The sequence below is a fragment of the Pocillopora damicornis genome, chromosome 9 (genome assembly GCF_964200805.1).
Source record: "Pocillopora damicornis chromosome 9, jaPocDami1.2, whole genome shotgun sequence".
NCBI lineage: Eukaryota > Metazoa > Cnidaria > Anthozoa > Scleractinia > Pocilloporidae > Pocillopora > Pocillopora damicornis.
In genome coordinates, this window is record NC_142678.1 from 2696826 (window position 1) to 2708062 (window position 11237).

At 38.0% G+C, this 11237-nt stretch overlaps 1 protein-coding gene across 1 annotated transcript; it reads right to left on the reverse strand.

The window, feature by feature from the left end:
- Nucleotides 1–1335: 1335 nt before the first annotated feature.
- Nucleotides 1336–9835, reverse strand: LOC113676019 (uncharacterized). The gene is made up of 7 exons (XM_089183477.1): nucleotides 9494–9835; nucleotides 9105–9389; nucleotides 7051–7235; nucleotides 6347–6602; nucleotides 5527–5628; nucleotides 3956–4746; nucleotides 1336–2912 (listed from the first exon to the last, which is right to left on the reverse strand). Exons 1-7 carry the CDS (start codon nucleotides 9531–9533, stop codon nucleotides 2709–2711), a joined length of 1863 nt encoding a protein of 620 aa, XP_089039603.1. The 5' UTR covers nucleotides 9534–9835; the 3' UTR covers nucleotides 1336–2708.
- Between the last annotated feature and the right edge of the window lie 1402 nt (nucleotides 9836–11237).

Here is an 11237-nt window from a genome sequence, read left to right on the forward strand (position 1 = left end):
ATCCTATGTACCCTATGTGCCTACTGTAATCGGTGACGAAGGTAAATAACTAATGACGTCAGTCAGGTCGTCGTACACGAGCCATGAGCCGTAATCATTAGGGTGATTAACAAAATCGGGCGACCGCGAAGCGGGAGCCCGATCTGTTTATCACGAGTAATTTAGTGTTAACAACTGAGCTGAAAACGCAAATCGGCCACCGTAAAGGATAAAATAAAAAAGAAAAAGGAAAAAAAAACCCTTTGCGGTGGCCAATTTACGTTTTCAACTCAGTTGTTAACACTAAATTACCTGCTATACTCTCCCACCGACGCAGCACCACAGTTTCTTCAGACTTACCCCTTTGTTTATCACGAGTATGATTACTGACACGAAGTCCTGTTACCAATTAAACAGAACTATGGCAAAATTCGGAAAAGAAACGAGACATCAGTCATACGTTTTCATAAAAAAAAAAAACACCTAGCGAAGTCGGCGAAATGAGAGAGAAATGCGCACATGACGCGTTTTGTCCACTTAAACAGGCATGACGTGTTAAGTGTCCAATTACAAGCATGACGCGCACCCTGTCCTGTTGGTGCTCAATTCGGGCTGGTGATAACGTCCGAAAATTTCGTTATAGTTTTGATTATTAGTATATCCCACACGTCAAGTGCTTAGTTTCCAACCATTTTACGGTATATTCAGAGAAATTAAGTTATTTTTTGGTATGTGCGTGGCATTTACTAGAACAACTTTTCATTAAGTGTCGGTGAGAATGGTGGATATCCACCACTATTCACCTCTCCTCCGGCGTATAATTTTTAACTAGTATTACGTAATTTTATCCTTGGTTACTGGAAGAAAAAAAAAACTATTTCCTGCTGATCTTCAAAGTCAGCAGCGTGTTATTCGAGTGAGGTCTTTTAATACGCGACAAGTCAAAACAAGTCACAACAAACAATGCTTTAGTTGAAAACAATGAATCGGGTGTAATTGAATTGTAGCGAACTTGATATTTTGACAATCCACAAAACGACTGTTAGTTTTGATGTGCTAATTTATGCGTCAGCAAGAAAAAAAATTGTACGCATAATTTTCCTAATTTCTGATAATTTTTTCTTTCATCCCCATACTTTGAACCTTCTTAAATCTCCCTTGAAGGTCTCTGCCACCAGGGGTCGACTGCATTTGCACCAGGAAACTTAAAACAAGTACTTTTACTCGATAAATTTTGACTTGTGATTCCAACCAACAAAGGCGTAACCAGGCCGGAGAGAGGTTCCCAGTCTATCTCCGCCCTGGCGTAACCCACTCTTAAAGAAAACAGAAAAATGAAGTAAAGGTTCGTCCTTGTTGACTGTGATGTCTCTCTCTTTATTTCTTCAAATATTATATTTAAACCTGGACAAAATTAATTTAAGGCGAAGGTAGGGCAACAGACCAAAGATCTACTTTAAATTGCTAACTCAGATAATCATTCGTAAAATTGCAAAAGATTCCGCGCTCCCCCAACCTTAATGATAATGAGTTAAGTTGACTTAAATATATAAATTTCATAAGCTGCCTAATTTATCTCAAATTGATGCCCTTGTGACTCAAGTGATTTATCAATAAGCTACAATACCAGCTACTAGGAGCAAATTAAATCGATTTTCGATTGGAAAAATATGCCGTTAAAAATTAACATGTCGACACTACAAATAAGGGAATTATTCAAAAATTACATATATTCTGCAATTGCTAAGTTTGGGTGACACACGCGGAGTGCCACTTTGTGAATTACAATCTAGATACTAACATTTTCCCTTTTGTCAACAAGGCATTTCCATCAATTCTCCTCAGAGTAGTTAACTTTTTCTCTTTCTTTCTTTCTTTCTTCTCTTTCCCGTTCTCTCCTCAGCCCCTTAATCCTAAAGAACTGCTTGTTAGTAATTCTCCAGTCTAGTTGCTATACTTTTCTATGTAAAAAGTGCCGAGAATTTAGTATCACATTTGATACCTCTCTCCAGCTAAAGAGCTCGTCTATTCTTATCACTTGCCTGTACCATTACTGATTCTGTTTTGAGAAGCTACATTTTGAACACTCCAGGATCAGAAGGTTAACTTGAACTAATAATATTCAGAAGTACACAATAACCTAACCTATACCGTTAAGCTCACATACTCGACCCTTTACATAATTACATCAGTAAAAAATTTCTCCACACATGGCCCATGATACTGAAAAGCAGTTGTAAATCTGGAGGGAAGGTCAGGAGAGGGGGGGATGGACAACAGAACCCTGCTTCCATATAAGACCAAAATTCTTGCAATGAAAGGATCCAATATTGTTGCTAAACTTGAAGAATTAGTACTCTTGCCTTGAAATATTTCTCAGATTATATAGGTTTAAGTGTTAAAAAGAAAATGTCTTTATACTCTACATCATAGTTTGAACCCAGCTTCCTTCCCCAGCAACCCCCCCCCCCTCTCAAAAGTTTGGATTTACCCCTAACAAGGAAAATTTCTCTATCAATTTCGAATTTTATCGGTGATCATTTCTGTTATTCTCATGTCCTTAATGTTTTGATTCAGTAGTAATGATGTAAGGAGAAATTACATGCAAGTAATTACTCTTAGGGGTCAAAGGGTTAAGTGTTAAAAAATAAAGTTAAACTAATCCAAGCTAGCCCTGACATTTCTTATTCCAGAATGTTTTGGTGTTGATGCCATTAGCCACTATCTGACTATGCTGTTGCTTCTTGGTTCAGCATGACACCTGCAACATGGTTCACCATGCCAGATGACTCAGTTGACCTTTCAACATGGACATCACCTTCTTTGTTGGTCTCTGTTATTCCAGGGTTTTCATCAGTAATCATTGGTTGAGTCTCATTCCTGGCATTGGCAACTTCTTCAGTCTGACCGGTTGAAGTACTAGTACTTGTCCCCTAAAAAGGAAAGCAGTGAGGAACTTAGCTAGCGAGCAAATCACAGGCTGTGAGATACTGAAAAATGGGTACTATAATCTGGAGCCCTTTCACCCCCTTGATCAAGATATCAATTCCTCATACTATTTGCCATACATTATCTATAATTTTACATCAAGGAAATTGGTATAAAATCAAAGAATTACTCTGGGTTGATATTTTTCTTACCTCTCTTACCCCTCTGCTTGAAAATTTGATTTTAATGAATTGAAATTAATTTGATGTCACTCCTAGGAGTGAAGGAGATTTTGTATTCAATTTTATACCAAGTTAGTCAGGTTCTTTCAGGTTTATAGCAAACCTTGAAATTCATAGAAACTTTTGAGCACAAAAGTTAAGCATGTAATAGTTTGATACACAAAAATTAATTAAACAGTTTCACCGTTTTTTAGAAATCAAGAAAAAGCTTTCACCCTTTAACTCCCAGAAGTGATTAACATAAAACTTCTCCCTACAATATCCATACATTCTTCAGCAAACAGGTGATAAGAATATTCAAACTTATCAGATAGAAGCTGCTATCTTGATCTAGCACCAAGTTCTCATAAATAATTTACAAGGAAATGTGTAGCAGCTGCAGGGGAGAATTAATAATCAGATCTTGGAAGTTAAAAGGGTTTCTAAGGGCACCTCAATATATAAGCTACTTGGTTTGAGTGCAGATTTTCACTTATTCTCTTTTAACATGTTCTTCATTCTGCACCCTGTATTAATTCAAGGCTTGAAATCATTTTGTGGCTGATGCTGGTCAAATCTATTTTTGGTTGGGCACAACCCAATTTTGGCCGGACAAATATCGCATCTTAATAACCCCCCCCCCCACCCCCCAGTAGAAAACAAGTCTATCTACTGTGCTTTTATTGTAATGCAGCTTTCAACTCAATAAAGGTGTATATAAAACCTGAGCTTAGCGTCAAATTCTTCTTTACATTCATAAACAACAAGACAAAATGTTTGGCCATCCAGACACTATCCACTGACTAAATGATTGTTGCAACTCTCACCTTAACAGGTGACTTATCAGGATGATTCTTTCGTACATGCTTCAGACGGGCACCAGGCTGGGTAAATGTCTTCTCGCAGTAGTCACACTTGTATGGTCGACTCCCAGTGTGAGTGCGCACATGACACACTAAGGTGAACTCCACTGTGAAGTCCTTGCCACAGATGTGACACTTGTAAGGTCGTAATCCTGTGTGGATGCGGCTATGGCGCTTGAGATCATTGGTCTGAGTGAAGGTCTTACCACACTTGTCACACTTGAAAGGGCGTATACCAGTGTGGATTAACTCATGCCGGGACAGTGTATTCCTGTGTGTGAAAGCCTTTCCGCAAGTGGTGCACTTGAAGGCCTTCTCCTGGCTGTGTGTCCTCATGTGGGACAGCAGAGGTGACTGCAATGCAAATGCACGCCCACAGATCTTGCAAGAATATGGCTTCACTCCTGTGTGTGTACGGCTATGGGCTTGAAGACTTCCCTGCTGTGAGAAGGCGCGACCACAGAGGTGACATTTGTATGGTTTCTCTCCAGTGTGAACCAGCTGATGACGCTGCAGGTGTTTATGCAGAGTGAACTCCTTGCCGCACTCTGTGCATTTATGCTCTTTCACTCCAGTGTGAATGAGCTTATGGCACTGCAGAGTGTAGTTGCGAATGAATGCCTTCCCACATTCATCACATTTGAACTTCTTCAACTTCTCATTTTGTTGACGAGCATATTCTTCTGTAACTTTGATCTTGGGAATTGAAGCTCGTGGACCAACAGGCTGAGGGACAAAAATGCTCCTCTGTTGTCCTGATTTTTAAAAGGAAAAATCAGGTTAGGAACTCACTTACTATGGTCTATGTGCTACGGTCTTCAGGCATAAGTAAAATGATGCAAAACACCCATTCAACTCTTTTACCTTCCCTAAGTTCTGGTTAGTAAATCTCCCCTCTTACTATATTATCTTGTAAATTAATTAAGAGAAGCTGGTGTTATATCAAGCTAAAATGCCCTAACCGAAGAATTTTTCTTTTCTTATCATGTATTGGATGGATAATGCAGACCTCTGAAGTCTCACACATTGAGCACATATCCTGTAAACTGAACTGACCTTTGAAGACTGTTATTGTTATTTCGAAAGCTTGCCATGCAGTCATATTGTAATCAAATGCGCACATAAGTCACAGGGCAGACACTGTATTTGAAATGCCATCTTGAAGTATAGTTGTGTTTGATTATTAAAATTCTGTTCCTTGTCTGTCCTCCTTCTTTTGGCCTCCTTTCAACCAACATTAGCAGACTGTTGTTTCAAGGCCTGCACAATTGTAACTGTTATTTCTCACATACTCAAGGTTTCTGACTGAAACTGTTGATTTTGAGATAGCAAACTATTTCTTTATAAGGTGATTATTTCCTCTGTACTTGTGACCTTAATGGGTGGTTCAGAATTAATAACATGAGGAGAATAAGATGCTTGTCACTCTTTGGGGTTAAAGAGTGAATTGCCAGTCTTTCATTGAATTGAACTTTTTTATAAGAAGTAGTTAAATACATATTGAATATGTAATAACCATGATGTAATGATCACACCTGTGTTGCACTTGTACTTCAAATGACCAATCAGGGATGCAGGGTTGCTGTACATTTTCCCACAATTCTTGCAAGCAAAGCTCTCATCAGCAGGTTCTGGATCTGAAAGAGGAGAGTGAGGATAATAAAATGCTTTGTAAAATTACTTGTAACTGTCGCTGCCTGTAGTTAAGTCAGATTTTCCCTCCTCACAGAAGCTTAATCCTAATCAGGAGGAAGCAGAATGTTTTCAATTTCTTCTGATGACTCCCAGAAATATGATCAAGTGAAAACTGCATGGTCAGAACCACAAGCAGAAGTGGAAGAACCAACCAATTAGACCTTTCACATACATTATGATGTCTAAGACCCCAAATTTTGTTGCAAGGATTATAAGCAACAGACTCATAGATGCCAGCTGTATCTTGCTTCCAATTGTCTTGGTTTGATTTTCACTACATAATATCTCACTATGCTTCTGATAACCACTGACTTTTTTGCAAGTGGAAACCAGCCTTACATGATCACTGACAGAGGTATTGAAAGAATATAAAGTAGGTTGGCTTTTGTGATCCATCAAGAACTGCCTTCCTATCATTGCCATTATGATAGTAAAAATGTTTCACAACTAGATTTCAGTTTGTAGTATAGATCATTTGTCAACTTAAATTTTTTTAAATTATTGCTGACTCAATTCCCAACACGATCAAACTGGCTATGAGCTACTGAACTCCAAAACTTTCCCGCAAATGGGAAAGAAGAGCAACATCTGAACAGTGAAAGGGAAATAGGAAAAGAAACTGAAAGGGAAAATGAAAGGGAAAACTACCCAGAATGTTACCTTTAGTTTTAGATGCTCCTTTCTTTGGAGGTTTTATACCGAGAATCTTAGCAAACTTTTCACCATAAAATGTCAGCAACTCATCTCCAATCTCAATCTGCCTAGTGGCCATATAATAAATATTTCCATCATATTGAACAGCACGGATATTTTGTTCTGTTATAATCCTGGCACAGTTGACATAGCGTAGCCAGTTGGACTGAAATGCATCTCTTCCATCAACCAAGTGCATCAACTTTCCATAGTCATCTCTCACCTGAAAAACAAAAACATCCCAAAATTTAAGAAGTCTGGAATGAGAATAAGACTTGTGATGAATCACCAACAACTCCCTGTGTTTTACATAGAAATATAGGACAATTTGTATGGAGAATCTAATAGTTCATCAGATGTCACTTTGAACTTTGTGCCTTACACCAAATTAATTAGTTCCTCCTTTTACCCTTAACTCTTGAACTCACAAGACCTGATTGTAAATTCTCCCCACTAGCAGCTACACATTTCCCTGTAAATTAGTTATGAGAATAAATCAGTTATGATAACAAATTAGTTATTGTCCTTAATCGTTCTTCTCCAGCTCTGCTGCAAAAACTGTTGAATGGATCCTTAGACTTTGTCTCAGGATCATTCAATTAAAAACATTTGCTTTGCCTTAAGCAAAAGTTGATCATCAAGAAGTAACATTTGACACTGAAAAATCTTACCTCCCAGACATAAGGGGAGTCTTTGTAGTTTTTGGCCTCCTCAGCAGTCACCTTTTTACCAACAAATGGTCCAAAAAAATCATGTTTGGGAATCACACACTTTGCAAACACTCCCCTGCCAGCTTTAGGAATATTAGATTCTTTTACTTCAAGTCCAGGGGGAACTATGACCTCAGCTTCAGCAACTAAGAAATTAATGGAAATGATAATAACCTTTTGATTAGTACAGCTAATAGATAATTTTTTTTAAAATGGGCTCCTCCATTCAGCTTCAGTACCAGTAACATCTTGAATTATTTTGGAGTACACAGACAACTTGCATGGATTAATTTCACATACCTAACTGAGATTTTTTGTTTAGTGGAGTTCAAAATTACTACCTTAATAATGTACACAAAAAATTACATGCTTCTGATTGACTGAAAAGGAGTGCATTCTCATGTTACACAAGTGTAAAGTTGTGACACAAATGTCAATTTCAAATAGTGCACACACCCTTTCTAACACCCTTGTCTAACTTGACTTGTGCTGTTTTTTCATGTACATCACTAACAAGTAACAACATGAAATCTCTTACAAGCACCTGTAAGACTGCAAATTACACTCACCAGGCTTGTGCTGTTTTGTTGTCTTTTAAAAATTTCCTAGTCCTTATCAATACCAAATTGTACTCAAAATCATTTTATAACCTATACATGTACTAAGATTAAAACAAAAGAAAAATTTCAAAATATGTCTGTGGAGAGGTCTCTTGTCAAGTTTTTGGGAGGTTAACTTATTGAAAATAACAACCAGCCTGTACTTAAATTTAGGGAAGTATAAATCCATCACAATGGCTGGTAGAAAATCAGATTTTTTGTTTGAGGTTTCAACTAAAGGTGGTGGTATGTTGGCTGGCCAGATTTTTACTGAATTCAAGTGGCTTTCCAGTCTTGATCTGCTCATAACACCAGCCTTTGGTATCAACTTTGGTTTTTTCAGACAAAGAGTCTCTTAAATTTTGCAAAAAAGTAGTGACTCTTTTATTATATTTATTACCAACCCAGTCAACAGTACTGAGAATTTAGGGCCTTCATGAACAATAGAAAGAAGAAGTTTCCGTCCCTGAATTGCCACGTGTTTTCTTTTTTTCATCATTTTTTACACCGAAACTTCCTCAGGTGTGTGCTCCTCACTAATGCGCATGTAAGTTTGAATTGGCGAAATCTCCTCTAGGATTCGATCACAAATACACGAATTTGCGCCGAAGAACTGCGCATCGGTTGCAATAGAGCTTAAACTCAGTCCTATATCTGTAAAAATCCAAATGCATCGATTAACATGGTCACATATTCATCACAGGAAAGGAAAACATTTGAGCGTCACCCCACTGTACACTTCAATGGTTTTCTGAAATATCACGCGATTCATGGCAAATATGTTACAAATTTGAAAATGTACCCACGAAAATGTTTTGAAGCGCTGGCGCACCGTTTATAAATGGAAAAAAGGCCGATTTATCAGACAATAACGAGTGATTGTTCCTTCGGTTTCCTTTCCAACCCGCTGGTTTCATTCGCTTGGCTGTAAGTGTAAACCAATACATGCATAAAATATGTAAATACTCAAAACGGAACGAGAGCGCAGTACAGGCTTTTGAAAATGTTCCAGTTTGAGATGTATTTTTTAAAATAATCACGACGGTGCTACACTAAGAGTTTGTACTAACACCTTAGGCTACGGAAGAAATGTTTCACTTTGTAAATCATGAAAGATTAGTAGTGAAGATTTAGTCCTGCCCTGTCTAAACTGTATGCAATTATTATGAACACGCATTCAAATGAGCTTGAATTCCCAGATCACAGACTAGCACAATAATTGAGGTAATTTGCCCTCAAAATACTCGTATTTTCCATATGCAATGATCACATGGGTCACGGTGATCAAATTCTTTCACCTAGAGTGGCTATAATGAGGAAATATGAGAATAGTTTGGAATAAACCTCGAGAATCTTGTTGCTAATTTATGCGAGTCGACCATGTGCTTGGTCTAAAATTATCAATACCAAACTCACGTTTCGTTAGCTCGGCGTCAGGCAAATCTTCCCCAAAATAATACTTCAGCTCGATTATTTTGCGGCGCACTGGTTTCGAGGACGTTCCCCGGTCGACACTTTTGGATTGGCCGTCTTCGTCTACCTCCATTTCATCGTCCTCATCTTCGCTGCTCTCCGAGCCGGATTCTTCACCTTCGCCATCGTCTTCCTCGAAATCGTCCGCGTCTACACCAGTTATCTCAGGATCTGTTTGCGTTTCTGCATCAATTTTATCCACCATTTTCGCCTCCAACTCTTTCTCCTCTAAAATAAAAACACGAGAACATTAACAAATTACTATCAAGCTTGTAAAGGAATGCATAAACATCTCGCGTTCAAAGCACGCGTTCTGTAACATGCTGAGTTACCTCTGCTCTTCTTTGCCGATGAACGCGTTCCGACCCCCATTTATGCGACTCTTGGGTAGCCGTAGCGAAGAACGATAAGATTCCGGCGAGATTTTACTTCTACGAGCGTTTCTTGAGCTCAGTCTGAAGCGTATTAATCGCAGTCAGAGACTACCACAAGTCTTTCCAGAGCATGTAGAAATGCAAGCCAAGAGTGAACTTACTGTGCGAGTACTTCATAGATACAAATTGCGATCTGTCAATCACGTCGACACTACAATAGCTTTTGCTCTCGATTGGCTTACAAAGAACAAATGGCTTTCATAGATTTCCCGCCAGATCTTTTGTTATTTATTTCATTTCAAATTCCTCTCATGGTAGTGATGGACACCTTACGCTTAAAATTCAAATTTACACAGTATCAACTTTCTTCTGTTCTTGCATATCATGAAAATTAATTTTGCTCAGCAGCTCGATCCAAAGTAATATTCCTTTAAACGAAGCTCGAAACTTGAGAAACGTAAAAATAAGGCAATAAATTTTTAAACCAAGGAAAGGTAATTATTAAAACACGTTTCAGGTGTCCAGTTAAACTGGACAGGTAAACCAAAAACCAATGATCTGGTTAATGGTTGCAGCATTCTTACATTTCGTATTTCAATATTTCGAAGACTCAGATGCTTGTTTTTTTTTTTTGTTTGATAGATATACGATATAAAAACAGGAAATGATAACGAAGCAAGAAAACGAACTAAAGATAACCATTGATTTTGAAGAAAGCACATGGACCATTCGATTTCACACATTTTGGCATCGAGTTTCTCCTCTTAAGTGTACGTGACTTTGTCACGCAATAGCTTTAAGGTAATCCGCGTGACAACTGGCAGATGAAGAAAGGGAATTTCTAACCCTTCACTTTCGAAATCTTTCACAATCATCGTCTAAAAATTCGGTTTTTAATATTTCTTATTGAAAAATACATAAACGATTGATTCTATCAATTGTCAAAAGACTCAAAGAAGATACTTCCATCGGAAAGTGTCGCGTGACAAACAAGCTTTCACTTCACTGTTGGTTTTTGCGGCCTAAAATTGTCGTTTTGTTTCTTGTCGAGGTGGAACTAGGCATATATTTAGACAACAGGACTGTTCAAAGATCCAAGGTGAATGAAATTTTGATGTGAATTACAGGAAGCAAAAACTTCAACAACTCGATCTTGCAACTGCTACTGGAGAGTAGACTATTAGAAAAGATTTATAGGAAGAGAAAGCCTTTATATTCTTCGTAGGAGTTTCTTGGAAATCTTCATCAGAAATATCTCTTTCTCGAGGATATACTCAGAAGATCGATGCATTAGTCTTTTTTTTTGTAGGGGTGGGGTGGGAGGGGGCGTATCGTGTTGTAGATGTATTCGTGTTATTCCTTTGAATATTGCCATGCGCGGTTTCTTCACGCATTAAATGAAGATAGATAAATCACAGCTTAAATTATGAATCGATAATCGGATAAAAATATCATTGCTTTAAACCCTGTTACGCTCTTGAGTCGCTGAGAGGTCGGGCATATTGTGGCTCCCACTATGAATAATTAAATAATTGGTATACTTAAAGTACCCTCCTAATTATCTAACTAGAGCGACCTCGATCGACAATATCGAACTCAAACGCACGTTATTCTATTTGTTTTTGTTGTTGTTTGGTTGTGTTTTTCTAAGCTGTCATAATCCCAAGGAAACATAACATGTCTTTCCTCATTACAAAATCAG